The sequence below is a fragment of the Apus apus genome, chromosome 4 (assembly GCF_020740795.1).
Source record: "Apus apus isolate bApuApu2 chromosome 4, bApuApu2.pri.cur, whole genome shotgun sequence".
Classification (NCBI taxonomy): domain Eukaryota; kingdom Metazoa; phylum Chordata; class Aves; order Apodiformes; family Apodidae; genus Apus; species Apus apus.
Window position 1 is genome coordinate 10,506,574 of NC_067285.1, and position 23,425 is coordinate 10,529,998.

The following is a 23,425-nucleotide window of genomic DNA, read 5'->3' on the forward strand; positions in this document are numbered from 1 at the left end:
CATGAAGTTTCCTCTTTCTACCAATTCTGAAAATCTCTGGCCGCTCTCAGACAAATGCTGAATTCGCATTCCCATCATCTTCAACCCAGTCAGTGGGCTGGAACACTGAGCAAAAAAAAACCAACCTTGCCATACGTCAAGTCTGCTGTGATTCTCTGGGGCATTTTTTGCAAACAGGAAAAAGCAATGGATATTTCTTATTTGTTCTTTGTATGCAAGGCTGAACTGTTCAGGAAGAAGCAAGCAATTCTTACACAAATAAAATTAAAGCCAAAGAAAGTTTGCTAGAGGAGAAACCAGGGATCTTGCAAATGAGGACATGACAGGGCATCAGGAAGACAAGAAAGGTTTTTGTGGGGAAGAAAACCTGAAGGAAAAGTTGCTAAAGGAAGGAAAGGGAGAAAGGCTGTGGAGGAAGGACATGAAAATGCAATCCTTTCAGGACTCTTTCCCCTCCTCTGTCCCCTCTCCGAGTCCTTATTTTATTGGAAAGCCCGTTTTCCACATACTCTTTTCAAAAGATGCAGAGAAAGAAGTAAAGAGACTGTGTAAAACTGAGCACTGCTACCAGTCTCCTGGACTGGGAGGAATATTTAATGAAAAGTGTAATTAGCACTCTGCTACTCTCCCATTTCCAAAAGCCACTGCCATTAATTTTGTTTCCCGGGACGAGCTGTAGAAATCAGAAGGGCAAAGCACATCAATCACCAGCAATAGTGCAGTGAGCAAAGACAGCCTGAGTCACTAAATGAGCCCAGACTGAGTGACTCTGAACAGCAAATGCTCCTTACAAGCAGCCAAACTGAAGACCATTGGGAAACTGTAAAATGAGACGTGCATCGTGTAAACCTGCCCTCTTTCCCTCCTCCCCTGCAAGGGGATGTTTTGACACTGAACTATGAAATTCCCCAGAGACACAATAAAGGAGAAATAAGAACATCTACCAGCCAAGCAATGCCATACATGTCAAAAAAGAGATGAGGAAAGTCACTGGGTGAAACAGTAACACAAGCAAACATGGCACAACCATCAAAATGACAACTGTGTTGGAAGTTGCTCTTCTTTTCAATGTTGCTCAGCTCCTGATCCAGCTTTCCTTCCCTGAAAACATACAGACAGGGCAAAAAGTGCCATGCCAAATCAGATCAACCAGCCCAACCATCTGTGTCCTACCAATGGCAACCTACGGGCAACTGCTCCACAGAGTATGAAACAATCACAAGATACTAAAACCACTTCAGGAAATTTTCTCCTCCTTCCCAGAAGCTAGTTAATACCATGTACTTGTGTCTCTTTTGTTATTCTTCTCTCCATCCCATTTTTCTGGGCTTACCCAAAGGATCAGATAGGCTAAAGAAGTGACTACAAAACCCACTCTAACAAGGTAACTGCCAGTAGATTGAAACACCATCACCCAGCCCTAATCTCCCTTGAAGACTTCTTGAACATGGGTTCAAGTGGGAAGCCCCACACAGCTGGATGTCAGGATGCACAAAGAGCTTTCCTTCCCCGTGTACTCCTCAAATCCTGCCTGTGCCCAGCAAGACTGCACCTGTCCCAACACAGTACCCTGGCACCTTCAATTAATGCTGAGAAAATCCTGAGCTAAGTACCTATATAAATTTGATGGGTTTGCCATTCAAATGATGGTCTCTCAGCCTAATAAAAGCACCAGTTATTAAACAACATTATTGCATGAACACTGGCAGAGTTATGAGCAACTGCAAGCTGCAATGATCTTAGCCACCATGCCCACACATCCAGTGATGCTAGTGCTGTGGTTTTATTTCAGATCAATGCAAATGATAAAGAAACATTCCCATCATGTCTCCAAAGAAGAGGAACCAAAATTACCCTGCTAGAGAAATTTACAATGGAACAGATGTAAACTACTTCATAGCCCTGAGGAAAATGGAATTCATTCACCAAAGTGTAGCTGGATCTAAGCTAATCCAAGTTGCATATCTTGTTCTCACAGAGCTCTGAGTAGCAATCAATCTTCCTGCATTCACCAACAAGTGATTTGTTAATCTGTAGTTTTCATAATGCAATAAAGCACATTTGGATTAACCAGCTACCAACAGAACAGCCTGATGAGCTTCTTACAGTCTCTTGGTTACTTTTTGGGTATAACAAAGGATACACTGCAGTGAAACAAACTGGGCAGTATGGATTACATCATGTTCTGCCATCTGGAAAACATTACAAGATAATCAGTAATACTGTGAAGCCTCCCGAATCTGTTCTTCATTTATAATGTAACTGCTAGAGCTCCAGAAAGAGCATCTGAAGAGTGATTTGTAAAATATGTTACTGAAATCCTAAGTAGGATATTGTTTTAAATAAAAACCATATCTAAGTACAAATTTGAAATTCAGCTTATATCCTTAACCAATCCTATACTGATGCAAAACCCTACTGATAAATTGTCTAGCTAAATCCATTCTTGTGGTGGATTAGTTAGCTCAGAGAAACCATACTGGGACAGAGCTCTCCAGGACCAGCAAGGTGACTCAAAGATTCCCCAGGGACTGGTTAGCAACTTCTATTGAGTATGCAGCAATTTTCAGAAGTGTGATGGCATTTGACAACACCACAGAAATGTAAGGTCAGTGCTCCAACCAGCTCAGGGAGTGGGTGGGACAGGCTGGCAGTGGACAGAGCCACTGCAGTCACAGGGACTACAGGCTATTTCTGTGCTATACATTATTCCTGTGCTGGAAGGGGCAGGAAAAAAAAAAAAAAAAAGACCAGCTCATGGTCAGTTGCCCAAGAATGCACCAGAGAGCAACTCAGCAGCCAAACACTGTGTTTTGTGTAGTCACAGTTGCCTTTAGTATCACCCACATCTCCCATCAGGGATGCCCAGCATCCCATGTTATTTCTGGCCCGTGATGGGTGTGCTGCAGGACTTGCTCCTTGCCAGCAAGGGACTAGCACCACTTCTGACATGTGAAACAAAGCTTACACAACAGCACTTAGAACCATTTGTATGAAACTTGCACTATGGCTCAAAGCCAACAAGGGTCAACAACACACAGCAGTTTAATTTCACAGTGGATCCCCTTTACAGATAGCCCTAGGCTGACACATCCCACCATGCTCCTTGAGAGTTTTTTTTTCCAGAAAGACAAAGCCAAGCCCTTGACAGGGCAACCTGCAGAGAGCTCAGCAAATGAAACACCTGGACTGGCTTTCCCAGACAGCCATTCCCATTTTACTTTCAAGACTACACTATCCCTAAGGAGATACACAACAGGGTTATTATCCACAGCTCAAGAAAACCTATTTATGTATGTGCATCTATACATAAATATGTATACATACATAAACACACTCTCTCTATACAAAGTCATGCCCATACAGCATTCTCAACTCATCCATAATCCCCAACCCTCCAAACAATCACTTCAGGCTAACCTCATAGAAATGTATTACAAATCTTGTAAAACCTATAGAAGGACTAACTTACAGAAGCTGCTGTACAAGTTAGGTCATGCCACAGGCCGTGCAATAATCTGAAATCTCAAATGATGGAAAATTCTAAGTGTTGGGGGAAATCTGGAACACTTCAGGTCTGTTTGGTTTTAAAATCATCCCCTGACAATATAAAGACAGTTTCCATTGTATTAGCGCTTTGGATCAGAATGCCCCAGAAATGTGACAAGAAACCAATGGACCTTTAGGACAATAGAGTTTATCATATGCATCGTTGTGCTAACACCATTTTTACACAATTCTCTGGTTAAAGGAGCACAGGTCTTTTTGGAGAACACAACAGCGGTGTGGGAGACCACCATAAAGTATTTACATGTTGAGAAAGCTTAGCAATATTAATAGCTACAATTGTGAATGATCTTTAAAATAAATATATAATTTATATAAATATATACAGCTGTAAGTGCACAAACACACAAAGAGCAAAAAACACATGCACACATTAAAATGTTGATATATCCCATACATCTTTATTACTAACATTGAGATAATACATGTTTTCTATTCCACCTGCATAATATGCTACACAAGACAGTTATTTCCCCTGGTTTCATTGTCAGATCACATGACAGGAATCTTTGCATTATTTTTGTATGTTTTAGTGAACAACACTTTATGACCTGGCTCTTTTATTTTATGACCCAGTTAAGGAAATACATTTCATGTATCTTTTTTGGAAACATAAACAAGGTTGCTTCAAACTCTTCTAATAAAGTCTACTATTAAAACTACTTGAAGCCACAATATGAAAAAAAAAACTAAGGATTTTTATAGCTTAGTTTTAAAACCATATGTTTATCTCAACAAATCTGTTCACATAGACTCTGCAACATTCAAACAAATGTTCAAATGTTCAAGCTGCTAAAAACCATATGAAGTTTCTAGTACTCCAGTTATTCAGACTAATCTATTAAGAAGTACATTAAATAGTGTGTATGCTTTAAAATTAGACAAAATTGTTAAGATCTAGCAAAAAAAGGCATAGCAATTACAAAACAGTTCCTTTGGCCACCTTGAGAAATGCACTTTTAAGATTACGTAGAAGCACAATTAACAATTTTACTAGATTCTCCTTTCCCCTTCAGTACTCTTCAACCAACTTTAAAGGCAGCTACTGTGCTGATCTCCAGCTTATACTGAACAGAGAAGCACTAGTAAATCAAAAGCTGTCCAGACCTCCTACTGTGGATTAACATAAACATAATGGCTGCTTGCCCATGACTGGAAATCCTTTTGATAGCTTCATGTTGTCAGGTGCTTCATTTCCAGTGGCCAAAACATAATGTGAGATTCCAGAGGACAAATTCTTCAGGCTCCATTTCAAGCACAGAAGTACATGAACACCATTAAAACCTACTGATTTTGTCAAGATGCTTTTGTCAAGCATGTGTTTTGCTAATGCACAATAACAATGTCCATTTACAAAACAAACAAAACCCATCAGTTTTGAAAGGTAAGCAGCAGCAGATGATGAACACCAAGATGACAACACCAGAAGTTCTGTGGATACTTGTTAGTGTAGCATTTTCAATACTGGACTACAAACTCCAGCTGCAGAGAACATCGTGACCGTATTTAAGCCTTAAAATGCACCTTTCCATCACAGAAAGGAGTTTGTATTTCTTTACAAGATGTAAAATGCTCACATAAATCTTTGAGCTGACAGATGCACAACAAGACAGAACAGCATGAACAGAGGGACAGTGGTCACCTGGGGCAGAAGGACTTACAGAAGAGATGGTTTGAAAAGGGTTTTCTGGAGAGTGCAGGGAGGGAGTGGAAGCTCAGAACAAATTAATGGGCAAACTGTTCTAAACATTAAGACTGGCATGGCAAGATGTGTCCAGAAAACTGTGACTCCAGGCTTATCCTACTTAACATCACTGTCTAGCCATCTATATATACTGCCACTAAACACCAAGAATAGCAACATGTTTCTCACCAGCAATACAAATGCAATGTCATCTAACACCCAAGCCTATGAAACCTCCAGTATTTCTGAAAAGTAGCAGAGGGAGGTGTGTGGAAGTGTATCAGTGAGATCAGCAGCATGTCGGATTTGCCTTGGGAGATGTAACCACACTTACTGCCACCTCAGGCACCAGTCACCCTCAGCCAGTTTGCAGCAGGTAGTTCACTCGTGTAGCTGTAGGACTACATCAGACTCCCACATCACACTCCTGGGTGTGTGGATGTTGAAGGCAATGCCTTTTGAAACTAACCACCTCACCCAGAAGAGCCTGGTCACTGCTTGATAGACATGGAAACTGCAGGGAAAAGACTCCCAAGACCTCCAACAACACAGCTGCTCCCACTGAGAAAAACCAAAGAACCAGAAAGACGCTGAGAAGGAAAGCACATGTATCTCCATTTTATACACGTTTAGGTTCAATAGCCATCCCAAAGAGGCTGCAAAGATACGGTGTTCTCTGAGCGTCCTTTTCACTGTGAAAGGGGTCAGTGGGAAGAAGTCCCACACAGCCTATGCTTCCAACAGCTGATAGTCAAAGAAATCGAGGGACAGGCATCACAGGGGACAGAGAAGAGCAGATCCTACCCCTGGGTGCAATGCCGGGTTCTCAGGGCAGCTTTAGGGGGATGGTGCGTAGGGCGCGGTGCTGGGAGATGGTGGCTTAGAGTAGGGAAGCACCCCCTCTGCAGGCTGGCACTGAGAGACTGGGAAAGAGTATTTCTATAGGCAAGCGAAGAGGACACAATTTAACTTCCTAAGTGGTTGACAGGGATTTTTCATAGATTCCCTGAAATGAAAACGAACTCAGTATACCCAAATCAGCAGAAAAAATGTACAAATTTATGGTTTATAAGCAGTTCCACTGCATCTTCTGTGCTGGGGCCACATCGCCCCTTCCACCCAAACAGAAGAAAAGGCATATAAACACAACAAAAGAGGAACAAACTTGCACAGAACAAAAGGTATGAAGAAATGAAAGTGTTACAAAACGTTTTTAGTTATTACATCATTTTCTATTATTAAGGTCAAACTAAAATTATTAATTTGAAATCTTTCTATTGTTTTGTTGCTTTTTTCTAAAGTGTAAATCCTCGTTATATTTTCCAGAAGGAAAAGATGGAACAGATATACAAAAACAACATCTACTTGCTAATTTTTTAACAGATCTAGATAGATTTTGAACACTTACCACAAGGCTTCCATCACTGTAAATAACTACAGAACTACAAATTAAGCATAAAACTAATAAAACAAACATTGAGTAGCTAAAGAGTGTCCACAGGAAAAAAGAATAGAATTATAGCTCAGCAATTTGAGAAGCGAATATTTTAAATAAGTAGGTAATTAAGTTAAGAAAGGCCTAAAGAAAGATTTCACACTCACATTCATATGCTGAAGCAGTTTAAAAATAGAGAGCAAGAACTGCCTGACTTCACCTTTTAATTTTAGCTGGGTGATGAGCTAGTCCCAAAGACAGAAAGGCACAGCAGGATTTTTTTTCTCAGCAAAGTGCCCTTCGTATTTTTATGCGAAGGAAATGCAGTATGTTCTATTAATATCCTGCTGTAGCCCTAGATAAGTTTAGGCACCCTTTCAATCAGGAAAAGTTCTGGCTTGTTTCTTCAAACCAGTTGTACTCTCAAAGACACAAACACAAGTTGGAGAACATCCCAACTGCCCCGGCCACTTCACAGGCAAATAAAACATCCACACTGGAAAAGGCTCTTACTTCATTTTCCCATCAGTCACCTCTTGTAATTACTAAAGCTGTAATGATGCCACTTTTTCCTCTCATGACAAGGAAAGAGCAAACAACTGACTTTGCACCTTGAGGTAAGCTTAACTTCATTCTCATTTTAGTTAACAGCTGGAAAAGAAAACATTGATACCAGCCAGACCAAGACCACATTGCAGGAAAGGGGGAAGGGAGGAAAAGAGTTGCTTGACTTAACATGAGCACAATGCTGAGGCTCTTCCAAAGAAGCTGGGGGAAGTACACTTTTCCCCACATAAAGAGAGATTGGTTCTTCTTCTGGGTATGGCTCCCTCACACACTTCCTGACATACCTGACTGACCTAACCCAAGCACAAGCTTCCCCATGGCAGGCTCCAGCCCATCCAACACTGTTTCAGTCTGGCAAACTGTTGTAGCAGGGCAGGGCTGAAACTTCCTTATCAACAGCACCACATGGAGAACTTTTTTGTACTTCAGGGAATGGCAGAAATGGAAGGACAGTCAGCATACAGATTATTTTCCCTAACATTCTTCACAAAGTGTCAGCTATCCAAGTGAAAGTAAGATTCTCCCCAAAGTCCTCAACTGTCTCAAAAGCACCTTTTTAACTAATTTTGCTTGATAGATGGTAATGGTTAACACCTGGGCAGGAGTCTGAGTTAACTCTGAGGTTAACAAGCTCTCCTCTGGTCTTTCACAGTTGCATTCCCTCGTTTGTATTTTAGAGCAACAATCAGCAGTGACACTCTAGATTCATCCACTCCCTCTTATGTTTAGCTTTTAATTATGGATTCATCTTAGGCTCCACCTGTAAGCTTCTCACATGTGTAAATACTGGTCACTGATTCACTCCAGCTACTTCTGTGAATAAGCATTTGCAAATTTTATTTGCTAGGGAGATTAAATACAAATTAGTGGAGGTTTGCATTAACATCCTAGTGGTCAGCAATCACTAGGCAAGGATGCCCTGCTATCTTAGTGAACTGTTTGCCAAAAAGTTCCATGCTGCCCTCTTAGTGACTTGCTGTCTATCCATTCAGTTCTTGAGGAAATGAAGCAGATCACAGCTCTTATGCAGGTGAACCTAGGAAGATGTAGGTAGTTTGCTTACACCCATATACCTGATAACTTGTGGGTTTAATCTTAAAACCATTTTCCATTTTTAATTACTGTATATTTTTTCTGCAATCCTACCCTAATCCCACTTGGAGTTAGAAGTTCCGTACCCTTCTGAAAACTTTTTTCCATTGTGATATAGAGATGAAGGGCATTAGCTTTCCTTCCAGCTGAAGCATGATCTGCATTTCACTGGTACACATGTAACTAGCTCATTTTCTCATATCACTCCTGGCATTTCTAGTTTAAGTGTCAGATACCAAAACTGCCCCAGGCATCAACAGGACTCTACTCCCACCACAGAAATTACATCTTCCACTTGACTTCTTGCATCAAATGAAGTTAAAGCACTTGAAACTAAGGACTGAAAAGATGATCAATTTAAATTATTTTACTGAAGATTCTTCTGATTTATTCAGAGATGCCTCCTTGCAAGAAGGTTGTCAGCTGATATTTTTACTTTCTCCTGCTTAAGTGCAACACAAAGTTTGTAGGACGAGATCATCACTCACTGTATAACTATTTATAGCTACTTACTCTATCCTTACCCTAACAAGACCCTTATCAACAAAGCTTCTGATCCACCTAAATTAAGATTTTAACATGGAGGAATTTTTGTTTGAAGGAGCTTTTAAATATTAATTATATTTTTCATTTTCATGTTCTACCAAAAAAAAACCAAAATAAATTGAAAATTCAGTTAAAATACCTCCACCCTTTTTTCTTCCTCTACTTCTTATAAATAGTTCAGATAAAGCTTGTCTATAACCCTCCTGTGTAAATAAATCATTCATGGGTTGCAGATATGAAAGGCTGGTTTTATGTAGCAGAGGATAAAGAGATTAAATTTATCTTTCCTTCTACAATGAAAGAAGAAAAATCCCTTTGAAGAGTTTACAGTGCAGAAACACCCCCCTTTTCTACACAGTCCCCTTGCCCCTTCAGCAAGGTAACACACTAGACTACACCAAGTGGAAAGTACATCCTTGGCAAAGCGGTTCAGATTTCAGAAGGAAACATACAAAATATTAATTAATTGCTCAAACAAGCAGCTGAGTCGGAGTTTGCTTCCAGAGCCCATCTAGCAGGATCCAAATCCAGGGGAATGACAGGAATCTTTCCTCAGGCTTTATTGGGCTGCCTGTTGGGGCCCTAGGACATAAGAAGCATTCTCCAGGGCTTATCAAAGATGCACTATAGTCTCTATAGCACTGGTTTTACTGAGTGTATAGAGGAGCGAGCCTAAAGGGGATGTGATCTCACAGCCAGGCTTCCGGCTGCTCCAGCAACATCATTACCATCAAACCCTGGCACCCCAAAGAAACGCCTGCTGCCCTCACCACTGCCACCCATGCAGGTCTGTTCTTAGGGCAGTAGTCACTCTTAAAACTGGTCACTCAGCCAGCCTCACTTCAGATAAATAAGTATAATTACCTCAGGGGATTTAAATTAAGAGCTGTGTCTCTGTCTCACAGAGTTATATACAACTCTGTCATGTTTAAACTTGATTTTTTTCTGCCTCCTTTGATGATCCTGTTATTTTTTAAGAGCAGGGCCTGGATGTGAGGAGAGAGAAATTATGTACTCTAACTCTCCTTGAGTTACTAGGTGTCTAACCCCAGATCTGAGGGTCTGTTTGGAATCCTTGGACTGTCTCTGCCTCGTCCACTAGGAGTCAACCAGCAAGTCCTCCTCCCATGCTGTGCTGTTTGTACAAACTGCCAACTTGGAGGAAACAAAAACGCACAGAGCTGGTTTGCTTTTCATGAGGTCCCCCTGGCATCCAGCTAAGAGGTGAGAAAACTAAATATATCAAACTTAAAACTACAATTATTGTAGGGGAGCTTGCCAGAGCCTCTCTGAAGCTCCTAATGGTCTGTCGGGGATTTATGGATCAGCTGTGAAAATTTACTCACAGCTAAAACTTGCCAATCAAGTCCCCGGCTTTGGAACACTGCTACCAACTTCCATTTACTATAGCTTGAAATTATAAAAGCGCCAAAGCAAAACTGTGGGGTTTCATGCTCCAAAGGAGGACACACAAAAGAAAAATCTATCATAGTGAACAGATCAATAAGAAATGTGTGGGGAGTCTCTGTGGTATGTTTGCATCTTTGTGTAAAAGGTTCTTATATTCCACAGAGCAGGACAAGTGAAAAACAAATGGTGCTAAGCACTGCCAAAATGCACAGTAAGGGGCAGGATGTTGTACAGAAGAGTCTACAAAAGACTGTGTTGCAGTTTAGAGCAAATTCACTCCAGAAAGTAGTCTTAGTTGCTGATATTTTATGTCCTTGCCATATGAATTAGAATAAAATACAATTAAAATATTTAAATATAAAAGGTATAAAAATAAAATAATGTTACTTAATGTTTTTTAATTTAAAATTTATAAAAGCTTCTTTGAATACAACAGAAAATACCACAAAATTGTACCTGGTATTTTCATGTTACTCAATTTAAAAACCACAGTGAATGTAACAACAAAGAAGTCCAGCGAACTTATACAGAAAACAGTAAGTAGCCAACTTAGATGAGAGGTCTGAAAGTCTTTTTTCTCCCAAATGCTCAGCACAATCAGAAGTGATGGCCACAGCAGTGATGGTCACCTCGAAGTGCAGCACTGTGCAGAGGAGCTGATGGGCTCTTTGTAAACCCCTCTCCACCTCCAGCTCTACAAATCCCTGTGGCTGGTGAGGCTTTGACACTCCAGGGTATTGATTTTAAAACATGTCAGGCTATTAATAAGCTACTAAGAAGCACAAAGGAGCATGGATTCATCTGCTCTCTGCACATCTCCACGCTCTCTTTCAAAACTGAAGCCTCAGTGCTGAAACACAAGGTAATGGTCCGATATTTTCTGTGACTTCTGCTGTATGAAGTCTCTCCTGTCAGCAATTACTGCTCTTAACATTTCTATGCAGGATTCCTAGTGCCCTGGGGTGGGGATGGGTTGTGGAAGAAAACCCAAGTAGTAAATAGTCATGAAGCTTTGCAGACTTAAGATGATAGGATCATAGAACCACAGAATGGTTAAGGTTGGAAGGGACCTTAAAAATCATCAGGTTCCAACCTCCCTGCCATGAGCAGGGACACCTCACACTAGACCAGGTTGCACAAGCCTCATCCAGCCTGGCCTTAAATACCTCCAGGAAGGGAACCTCAACAACCTCCCTAGGCAACCTATTCCAGCACCTCACTACCCTCATGGTGAAGAATTTCTTCCTGATGTCTGACCTAAATCTACCCTCCTTCAATTTAAAACCATTACCCCTTGTCCTATCACTTCCCTCTCTGGTGAAAAGTCCCTCCCCAGCTTTTCTGTAGCCCCTTCAGGTACTGGAAAGGCTGCTGTAAGACCTCCCTGGAGCCTTCTCTGCTCCAGGCTCCCAACTCTCTCAGCCTGCTTTCATAGCAGGGGTGCTCCAGCCCTTTGATCTTCATGGCCCTTCTCTGGACCCTCTCCAACAGCTCCATGTCTTTCCTGTGCAACCAGGATCAAAGGATCTGATCCTCTAAAGCTTTACACACATAAATAATCCTCATGTGTATGAATAAGGCTTTGCAAGATCAGTCTCATAATATATACACTATATCCAAAGAGGAATTTAAGTCTGATTTACCACTGACAAGCTAAACTGGCTTGGCCACCTAACATATTTATGTAATATATAAGATGTGTTGCTTTACTGTGCACAGATATAACTTAAAATTACTCAATCACTTCTAGCCCTTACAAATTTCTATTTTAATTTTTTTTTTAAGGAAATTCAATCCTTTAATACCTTCCAATGCAGAAAGCCTACAAATTCTAGATTGAACAGAATGATCCCTTGTGTTTTAGAAAACTGATCTACTAAAGATACACTGATATGTGATTAACTTAAAATTTACTGTCAAATTTGAAGTAACTAGTTAGCACTTTTTTAGTTCTCCAGGAGCTGGAAAAGAGAAGGTATGTTCAAATAATACCGAAAACAGTGCAGAAAATACAAGAGTTGGCTTGGATTCAAGTAGTACAGAACTTCTGTTGTTCTCGTTTATATGACTTTACATATAAACCTGTTTGCCAATGCTGCCAGCAGGGGTATCTATAAACACCATCCCAGCCAACCACTATTCTTCTGTATTAGTTGCAAACATGTTCACCTCTAGACACATCAATGACACTTTCCTAAGTGTAATGCACATCAGAGTAACCTGAGGCAAACCTCTTGGGCTATCTCAGAGTCAACAGAAAGATGCCAGCAAAAAGGCAAGTCCTGCCTGTACCGTGAGGAGAAGGTTGTTGCTGCAGGACAGAATGGTGACCTTGAATGAAGCAGTAAATAAAGAAAAGAGCTCAATGTTTGGTTGTTGGTTGGCAGGACGTTGGAAAGCCATAGGTGACCTTACAAGAATGTGCCATGAGTGGAGCACAAATGGATGGCACATAGCACATGGATAGCAGGAGTGTGAAAGTTAAGATGTGTTAGGGGAAGAGTTTGGAAGATAAGAGAAGCCTAGGGCTGAAAAAATCCCTCATCCTAGTTTGCTAATATTTTTCTATGCGGTTCAGGAGACAAGAGTCATCTTTTCTCCAAGTCCCATCCTCCGTCTGAACTGTGCGCAGTCTCTGACAAAGAATTTTATGTGGGGGAGCAGAGAAAATCTCTGACAACCTCTGCTCTGGCATCCAGACTGCAAACCACACAAACACACGTAGCTTTGCACAGCTCTGCAGGGACTCGAGCAAACCTCTCTGTACCAGAAGTTAATCTGCTCTCCCTCTAGTTCCAGGCAGAGCAGAAAGCAGGATGAAAAAAATATTATTAAAGCATTATAAGTAATTTTGTTCCCAGTAAGTATCTCACAATTTTATTTTAAAGTTGTGTTTTGTTTTTTTTTTAAACTGAGGCCAAATAGGGAACAATAAAAAATGGTCAGTGTAATTAAATGTATGTGTCATCAACCTAATAAAATTACTTAGCACATCTTCCACTAAGAGTAGAACAAGTCTATCAGCAGAGACAGAAATTATATTTCTTACTTCTGAAACAGACTGTGGTCAATTTACTGCTGCTTTTCAACCATACAATCTGCAAAAGCCCACAGAAGAGTATTTGTTATCTCGGTGAAGGAAACATCAAGACACACGTTGCAGAGGCACTTAAAGTCTATTTCTTCCAGCAAAGATTCAAATGTAAGTAAAAATGCAAGAACAACTCCTGCACAATTCCAAAGAAGAGCCCCTAGCTCACCAACACCATCAACTCACACACCTCCCTCCTCCAGGAAAAAAGCCACAACACAAAAAACTGTAGCTTTGGACACCATCAAATTACAGACATTTTACATTGAGCGAATTCTATTACCCTACAGCCTACTGTACAGAAAATCACCAGATTTGGGGTAAGTTGAGGAAAGCCAAGACTGGATAACATTAAATGCTTTAGGTATCTCGAAAGTCGGTGAGCCAGGGAAGGGACCAAGCGACCAGAAATCAGCAGGGGGGCTTGCTCACAAGTTGTCCAAGATAGCGTTTTCTCTGTCCATCCTGGCCAGCAAAAGACACTACTCAAGGGAATAGGAGTTAAACGCTTCCTTATTCCTGTCCCTGTCTTTTCAGAGTCAGAAGTATATCCAAAGTGACGAAGCAGAACATTCTCCCATCCCTCTTAATGCAGCCACCTTCATTAACATCGCAGGTAACACAGGCTTTTAGAGTTCGAAACTTGCAGGAGGTGGACTACACAGCCAGTATAACCGCAGATTGGTATCAATCCCAGAGCCAGGCAGGGCTCACGGCAGCTTTGGAGCATTCTGCAAAGGCCGGTGAGACACCTGCACGAGTTTAAACAAAGGAGATGAGAGAGGACAAACCTGACGGGGGCCACGCAGCGCGGCAGCCGCACGGCACAACTCCCCCCCAGCTACACCCGCTGCCCGTTCAGCTCATCTCCCAGCACGGATATGCAGAAAACTAACCGCAAACCCATCCTCCTCGTAGCTCCTCAGGTGCACGAGGTAAGTGAGCAGATTCTGGTGCAATTAACATCAATTAAACTCGCGTTATCACCAGTTTACATACACACACACGCGCACAAAAAAACCCCCATGCAGTAAGCCTGCAACAAAATAATTGCCCGTGCACTCATAAATACTGATCCTTTAGGAAAACAAGTCTTTGCCCTCTTCCTGCAACAGAATACCCAAAGCTTTTATTTGGCATTTTTTTCTAAATAGGCAAGAGGCATTTGTAAAACGGGCTAGGCTTCAGATGTCAGAACAGGACAGATATTAAACGTTTCTAAAACCCAAAGGGGCAGGTTTTCTGGTTTCACTCAGCATGTCAATTGGCAGCTTCACTGTGATGGGTCATTAGTGTGACAAAGAGAAAGCAGCTGGACATAGAGGGGCAGAGGCTAACAGAGCAATTACATCCTTAAATCAACTATAAATCGTTACAAAGGATGAAGAGGGGGGAAAAAAGGGAGAAGCGTATTCAGGGCAATAAAGTCAGTCTGATAAAGCGCCGAGCTGCAAATCAGATCTAAGGAGTTAGTTTACATTAAAAAAAATCAAGACAGTTTACTTTTCAGGAAAAACAAAACAAACACAAACAAACCCAACAACATTCTATTTGAAGAAGTACTTTTAAAGTTGTGCAAACAATCAATTTTTTACCCTCCTAAACAAATTTCTGCAGTAACTTCACAATTACATGAAGTATAAATATATCTTTGAAGACCTAGCTCCTCCCATTTTGAGAACCCCCAGAAAGGATGAGAACTACAAGGTATTGAGGTTTTTACCCATCTCCCTTTTTCTTTCCTCCAGATGGGGTCAGAAAGATTTTAACATCATCACCACAGCATCGCAGTAGCTCAGCAGGTCACATGTAACTACCCGCTGTCAGGTGCAGGCAGCTTTGAATGGACAAGGGCTGGATTAAGAGTAAAACCAAGAGAACACATTTCCCAGTCTTCCCATTGATGGGAACAGTAGTATTAGATTTCCCATAAAAGAGCAATATCCAGGCAACTTAGTTTCAGTAAAAAGGTCTCCATGGTCATGTATTGTGGTCAAAAAAACACATATTACATTACTTCTTACAAAGTACATTTTACTAAAGCTATTACCACTGGTGTTATCTGTCTCTCCACTAAAATATGTGAAAGAATGTTGACATTTCTGGGCAACTAAACATTGATTGTTAACTGATAATACAAGCCAGAATACATGGAGATGTTTGTATGCAAGGCATTCCTTCTAATTTTTTTGTATTTTCTGATCCGTTTCCACTTTGAACCTCTGTATTCCCTCTTCAAGCCTTAAATTCAATTTTATTGTGCTTTTCTCCCAACAAGCTTTTGGGTTTCAAATGAGAGGTTGTTCTAGTTTGTGGGGTTTTTTTTAAACAAAGAAGCAAACAAACACAAAATACTTCAAGACAGATAAATCCACACTTTGAGCCATTTTTTGTTTAAAGCCGAGAACATCCATATGATTAATTGATCTTTAAATTTTGGGTCATATTTGATATTCTGGAGGAGTCCCTGGTTTCCACGAAAAAAAAAAAAATATCAAAAAGAAAAATGTAAAAAGTATTTTAAATGAAAAATGTTACAAGAAAAGAGAAGTTTTAACTACCTGACTTGAAGGTAATTCCCACCACTGATGCTACTTTGGTAAGCAACTAAGCTTAAAAGTGAAGCACCCTCCAGGTCTCACTGTCTCTGCTTCCACCACCCCACTTGGTACACACATTTTAAGTCTTGATTTTAATATCAGGTGAGGTCTAAGAAAAAAAACTCAAAAATTGCACAGCCCAGAGCCAGACAATTCCACAAAAAATGAGGTTCTCCCACTGTGTGTTTCTTAACGATGAATGGGAAACATGAGGAGGAGTTTAATAGCATACGTTTAGTTCCCACATTCTCTGGTGAGTCCCACACCATGCAGCCTGTTTTTTCAGATCCTGTCCCCCCTTTTTGGTAAAGCTTCTCGGCTAAGTCGGCTACAGCACTTTCTGTTTTGTTTTCATTTCCATTCAGGGCTGTTACAGTTGTTACAACACAAACTCCATGAGTTTTCAAGGCTCTGACAGGTAGGGAAGCAGCTCAGATTTTTGGAGATGTACTTTAAAATGCAAATAAATATGGGAAGCCTGGATCAGTAACAGTAAGAAGAGAAACAGTAAAACCAGTGTTTCTCCTAATGTCCCCTTGTTAAGTGTCAGTTTGGCCTGTGCCATATATGCCAAACTATTCGCCATGACTAATGTACATAATGGGAGTACATTTCATATTTTATCTCTCCTGAGAGACCTTGAGTTGGAGAAAAAAAAAAAAAAAGAAAATAAGAAAAAGAAAACAACACACTTTACACAAAATAAACACATAAGGAAGCAAATAAAAGAGCACATGTTTAAACATAACGGGTTCAAGTTTTTTTAAAAAAAGTTATTAAATAAGTTAATTTTTCCCTACGAGTTTCCTCCTCACTTCTATAGGAAATAAAGAACTCTAAAGTGTTCAGCACCAGCCTGCTTACTCCTGTTTGCCCCCAGAACTGGCACAAACTGATGACGACTTGGGCACAGATGTTGGAAATTCCATCTTCTTTCCAGAAGAGCTCAAAATCTCCAGGGCACAACCCCTTAGAAGAAAAAATATGAACTTTGGTTTTCTCCCCATTGTTTTAAGACATCTTTGTTCAATTAGTAAAACAAACATATAGTCCTATACCAACACAGGGAGTTAAAAACTACTTCATTTCCACTGGACAGATATTACCCATGACAAATCATTAGAACTGGAAGCATGCAACCAGCCATTAAAATGTACAAAGAGATTGCATTTCAATACAGTTACGTCTCCTATAAGTTTACTTGCAGCATGTTTTAGGAGAGAACTTTCACAGCACTTCATGCGACACCTTTACAGTTAGCCCACAGCCACCACTCGGTCCTTTCTCTCAATTATTTTCAGCTAGTTGCTCCATCAGACTGCAATGAATCACACACCTGGAATTATTAATAAAAGTCTCCACCCTCTCATGCTGCTTAGGCACTTCAGTCAATCTAACAGCAGGTGCTAAAATTTGTCATACACTGAGCTGTCATCTAAAAATTACATTTTGCAACACTACCTCCAAATCCTAAATAAAAACCTTCTCACAAGAGCACAGACTTACCTAAAGAGAGAAGAAAACAAAACCAAAGCAAAAACAGCAATTCCAAAAACATATTAAAACCTTTCTCTGCAAAGAGGGTCTTTCCAGGGATTTCCCAAACATGTTTCACTAGCTGGCGTGACAGGCCCTACCCTGTTTTTCCACTCCTTCCTCACAACCACAGTAGAGACAGGTTATGGACACTAACCAACACCACCACTGTCCTTCTCCTCCTTCTCAGTCTTCGGTGTTCTGGAAGCGTATAGTTTGGCAACTCATCCTCCTCAGTCCTCAAATTCAGGTCTCCCTTCCCCACCAGCTTCTCATCCTCAGGGCTTTGCCTAAGGGCTTTGACTGCAATAAGGCTCTTACTTTTGGAAAACAAAAAGTATTTTCCCAGCAAACACCACAACAACCTGCACAAATAGAAAGCTTTAACTGCTCTGTAAATCTTATGATTGGACATTTATTATCAACCGAAATGACGTTGTCACTCGGGCAAACATACAACTTGTAGACAGCATATTTCAATTTGTATCATATTGTATTTGGGTACTATCAGCATGGAATTTTAAACTAGGGATTCAGTCATATTTTAGTATTAAAGTTACATCATATATCTTAAAGCAGAGGGACATTTAAGGATATTGTACATGCTACCTGCACTGCATGAGTTCAGCCAACATAGCTGCTAGCAAAAACATTTCAGTTTAGCTAAATTTGAATCCTGCTTCAGCACTCAGTGCTCACAGTAAAAGTTTCCCAGCTACCCATGTAGGAAGCCATTTTTTTAAACTTACACTGGTTTTCACCTAACATCTGTAAAAATTTCTTGCATAAGTATTAGGAGGAAGGAAGAAGGAATCCAGAGAGCTTTTCAAGTTTAAATGGTACATGGAAAAACCAAAGTGTTGAAACAGGGAGATCCCACTTACACACCACACAATATTCTGACCTACACTGCTCTGAATTAGCATTCTCTGACTGCACACTTGTTTACTGCAGCTCACAAAGCAAAAAGACTGCAATTGTTGTTTAAAAAAAAAAATTCAATAAAATAAAAATGCTGGAGAAAAAGAGGTCTATGTTTTCTTTCCAAGTAAAGAAATCATGACTTCATTTGGTAGAAGAATTACTGCTTTCTTTTCCATCTTGTTTTGCCAGTCATAATACCTGTTCTAGCTTATTAGAAAAAGATTCAGAAGAGCAATTTCAGATATTCCCTAACATCTTACTTCCTAACAATCACTGAATTTCCAGTTCAGATTAAAAAACACCAAGCTTCTATCACGAAAGCAAAATATAATTTGCCTGCATTTCCAATGAAATGCAGAGTGGAGATTTACTGATGACCAGGTAAACACAGAAGTGCACATCAAGTCATGCTGTATGGTTGCAAAACTGTATGATCAAGTTGCAGGATCTTACATGGAGACGTTTGACATTTGCCATTCCGAGTCACATTACCATGACAAAGAGTGGTCAGAACACGGCACCTCTCTCAAATCTTTCCATTAAAGACAGGCTCAAAAACAAACCGTTTCAAGTTTTCCTACCCATAACGTGCTAGCAGGCACGACTGAAAAACCATGATGCCTTTGTAAGTAATATTCACCGCGTCAGAAACACAACCACTAAGCAGTCTTGACAGCCTCACCAACCTAACTTGAAACGCGCATCCACACCGTGTCTTCATAAACGTGAAAAAGTAATGGCCGTCCTCAGACATCATCGTTTAAAATTAAAGACTGATTTGGAGTAAGTGCAAATTACCTTCTGGTTGCACAATGATTAACATGCAGCACTGCAGCTGCCCAGAGGATTTAGGAAGAAACCATTAACGTTTCTGTTCCAGTGCAAACTCCCAAGCCTGTATTTCCAATTAGGAAGAAAAACGTGGGTAACATAAATTGTCAACGTTTTCACAATTAAGTTACAATACTATCGTTATTTAGAAGCAAACAGACAAAAAGAAAACCAAGCATCAACAAATTCATGGGCCACGCTCCACAGCAACTTTAGAAGCCCAGTCTCACACATATTTACAGAAGATCATATGATTCTCCACTTAAAATAACTTCCATCCTGTAAGTTTGCTGTAGAGTTAAAGCCTGCCTGCACGGGCGTATTCCTTTACATGTATGTAAATATTTTGAAAACGCAAGTGAGAGGACTGAAGCAGCTTCCTCTGATAGTTACATTGTTGGGTTTTGTTGACAAAAGGGATAAAGGAGATGCCTAAGGCAGCGCCCTTCAGCAAGGAGGGGAGCAGCCCAGCCCAGCTGCCAGGCCGCAGCTCGGCAGTGCTTTGTCATACTCGCGATTTGCTTGCGGGCCCAGGACAGGCTCAGTCCACTTGGTGGCCTGGGACACAATGTCACCAGCGTTTCTCCACCAACGCCGCCGCCCCGTCCTGCTCGGCACCGCCAGCAGCAAAGCTCGAACCTTAAAGTCATAGACGACAATTCTAACGGCTCCACAACCGGGCGATCGATAGTGGATCTCCCGCTCTCCTAGAAGCCCCAAGACTTTTAACACGTTACAACTCTGGAAAAAACAGATTCAGCGCCTGCAACCATCTTGAATCAGCACAGATCCATTCCTGCGTTACCCAGGATTCAAGCACTAACTACGGAGCGCTCGGTTTGTCTTCAAGCTTCTCCTTCAACCAGAAAAGTACCGTTCACATCACTGCATCGGTGTCGCCGAAGTGCTTTTCCCCCCCCTCTCTTCCCGAAGGGAAAACGAAAACAGCAAAACACCGTTAGCATCGCCGCCCTCATTAACACGCCTTCCACGCATGCACAGGTTACACTTTCTGTGACAGTTTTGCAGGGATGCGGCCGCTTCTGACAGCAGCCGAGCCCCCTCGCTCCGGCCCGAGGAGGGGCCAGCCCAGCCCGCCCGCAGACGGAGCCGGGCAGGGGCGGCACGCACGGCAGCTTCCACGGGAAGGCGAAGAAAACTTTCCCGACCGACCTCCCGGGCGGCCCGGAGGAAAAGCGGTGCCCTTGGAAAACCCACCCGAGGAGCTTTTTTTTTTTTGAGGGGGCGGAAAACTTCGGCTGGGAAGCGGGCGCGGTGCGGGTGTTAAAGGGGGAGAAGGGCCCGGCATCAGCGGGCACGGCCCCGCGGGGCAGCCGCTCGGCTGAGCGGGGCCGGGCCGACCCCCCGCCCGCCCGGCTGTCAGTCTGGGCGCGGGGGAGGGCAGGGCAGGGCCGGGGGCACCGCCGCCCCGGAGGGAGAGCGACCGGCGGAACGCGGGGCGGCTCTTACTTGTGGAGGAGCTGGGGCAGGCTGGGCGGCTGCGGCATCATCCCTCGGCCCGCGCCCCGGCCGGGGGCCCCGCTGCGGGCATCGCTCTCCGACGGGTCAGCGCCGCGGGGGGCCGGAGCCTGGCTCATGGCAGCGGCGGGGACCATGCGGGGAGGGCCCTGCGGCGGGAGGCGCGGGTGGCCGCGCAGCCCTCCGCCGGGGCGGAGGGAGGGAGGGAGGGAGGGGGCAGAGGACCGGCCCCGGAGGCGACCGCGCTCCCCCCGCCGGGCTGGCGACGGCGGGACAGGCAGCCCCCGGCGGCTGAGCCCGCCCTGCGGGAGGGCTGCGGTTCCGGGGGGCCGGGGGCGGCCGGCGCCGCTCGGGATCCTCGGCGGGGCCGGAGGGGCGGGCGGTGCCCCCGGGGCCGGCCCCCCCCGCCCCCCGCGCCGGCCCCACCTGGGCGCTGGGCCCGCTCCTCCCTCCGCCAGCACCTGCCGGGCCGCAGGGACCCCCGCCCCGAGGGCCGGCACAGGCGGGTCTGGCCCGTGTCCCGCGGGCGGGGGGCACCTGGCCGCCCCGGGGGCTCGCCCGGGGGCTGTGCTCGGGAAGGGAAGGGCTGCGTGCTGCGGAGTGAGCGGCAGCGGCCCTGTCAGCCCCCGGCAGTGGTTTACAAACATAAAATCTTTCCCCTTCCCAAGGGCAGGGGGGAAAAGTGTGCATATTATTTTAATCCCTCTCCAGTAACACCTCTGCAAAAATGTTATTAGTCATTTATCAGACATAGGCTCTGTCAGCTGATACAAAAGAGGAGAGGAGAGTATGCCCCGGCCAACAACACAAACCTTCTCGAGTAACAGCCGCCCCTAAAGCACATCCCCAGTCTGGGCCCAACCAAGAACCTGCTTTTAATAACAGGTTGTCAGTCTTGGGCGACCATCTTCCAAACACACACACACTACTGGAGTCAAGACCTACCCAGCAAGGCTCTACGCACTGCTGTAATCATGCAGGGTTGGAACTGCTGCTCAGTGGTACAGGGTGACAGAAAGGTTTTCCTGCACTAAGTTGGGAGGATGTTTCAGAATTTCAGAAATTGTGCTGCTCATACCAAAGAAGCACCACTGAAAACGTTCATCTCAGGTCTTCTTGCTTGCAACATGCTCCATCTGTGAAGAGGGCTGAGTCGAAGGCCATTGCAGCTACTTGCTCTTGCCCTGACTTTCTGTTCTAGGCACCCTCCTCCTAACACACGCAGAGGAAAGCAGAAACATCCTGGCTTCTTTGAAAAATTAATCCTTATTCAGGGGAAAGATCCATTTGGGAGGGGGCAGGTTCTCCTCCCCTCTGCACCTGGCATAGTCATTTACCAGTACATAGCCTTGTAAGTGGGTACAAAATACTCCCACCAGTGACTGGAAAATGTTAAGTTATTTGCATTTATCACGTACTTTGCACTTTACAAATGGAAAGCACTAACCAGGGTGCAGCATAGCGGAGAATCAGGCTGTATTTCTGTTGCACAGTTACTTAGCAGTAATGTAACACTAAATGCACCTTCTAAAAATGAATGGCAGTCAGTACTTGGTTATACACATCAGCTTACACTGTATTCCGAGAAATGCAAACAACAAAGCCTCACATCCTTTCCCCCAAGGAAGAAAATTTCGCAACATTATTTGTTTTCTACTTCAGAGGAGGGCCAAGGGGTGGTCAGGTCTGTGTAGTTCATAGATGGCTGATCTTCCAGAATAGGAAAGGTAGGATCTGGCAGACAGGTGAAGAAAACAAGTTAAGCATGTGGTGCTATCTTTGCCTGAGGTTTAAAGTGAGTCTCTGTTGTCCACTGATCATCCACAGAAAAACGGCTTTGTATGAGTTTTCTTCTTGTCCCACCAGCAGAGGAAGCCCTTGAGAGACCAAGCAACAGCCACCTTCTGCTGCCTGTTATTATTTGAGGAAGTGAAAGATGGTGACTCATGGCTCAGAGGGCAGCAAGAGCACAGCTATGACACTAATGCATGGCCCTGGATTAGAAGGTGGATAGTTACAAGAACGTGTTACTTTGCACAGACAGTTATATTACATCACTTGTAAAAATGGATCAAGTGTGTTTTACTAGGCACTACTATTTCTGCATTTAATACACACAGTGTACAACTCAGCATTCAGACTCAGCACAGGGTCTTAACACTCTACTTGCTGCCTTTAAAGCTAGAGTCCTCATCCCCAAGTATGCTCTTTTGCCCAGGTTTTTTCTCTTTTTCTGGCACACTGTGGTGTTTGGCTTGGCACAACCTGGTATGGCAGGAGCACTGTCCCCTCACCCCCACCCTGAGCTGGTCCCTGCCCTACCATAAGACACTACCACAAAGCTCCTTGGATGCAGGGGTATTTTGCTGGTTGTCCTACGTGAAAATAAATGGGTGGGTGTATGACTGCTTGTGAGCAGGCACAGACTGACTAAGGTTTGTGGACATTCTTGTTCAAGACATCAACATTTTTCTCTCCAAGCCTTGCCATATTTCTGGAGCGCTGCCACAGGAGAGAGGAAGAACAGTAGCTGGGCCAAACAACATAGTTTTAGGGTCTGGATTTTACAGTAGAACGGAACAAGTGCAGACTGCTAAACAAGTGATTCCTGTTCTCCTCATATGGAATGTGGCTACTTAGGCACATGGATAATCGGTAGCTTT

The 23,425-nt window shown here is 43.0% G+C and overlaps 1 protein-coding gene across 3 annotated transcripts in view; it reads right to left on the reverse strand.

Moving 5' to 3' along the window:
- Positions 1 to 21,099, reverse strand: part of RBM20 (RNA binding motif protein 20) — a 106,144-nt gene extending 85,045 nt beyond the window's left edge. For all 3 annotated transcript variants that reach the window (XM_051617715.1, XM_051617716.1, XM_051617714.1), the window contains exon 1: positions 20,754 to 21,099. In XM_051617715.1, the coding sequence (XP_051473675.1) occupies positions 20,754 to 20,899 (146 nt within the window). In that variant the 5' untranslated portion in view covers positions 20,900 to 21,099. The remainder of the gene's footprint in view (positions 1 to 20,753) is intronic.
- Positions 21,100 to 23,425: the final 2,326 nt, after the last annotated feature.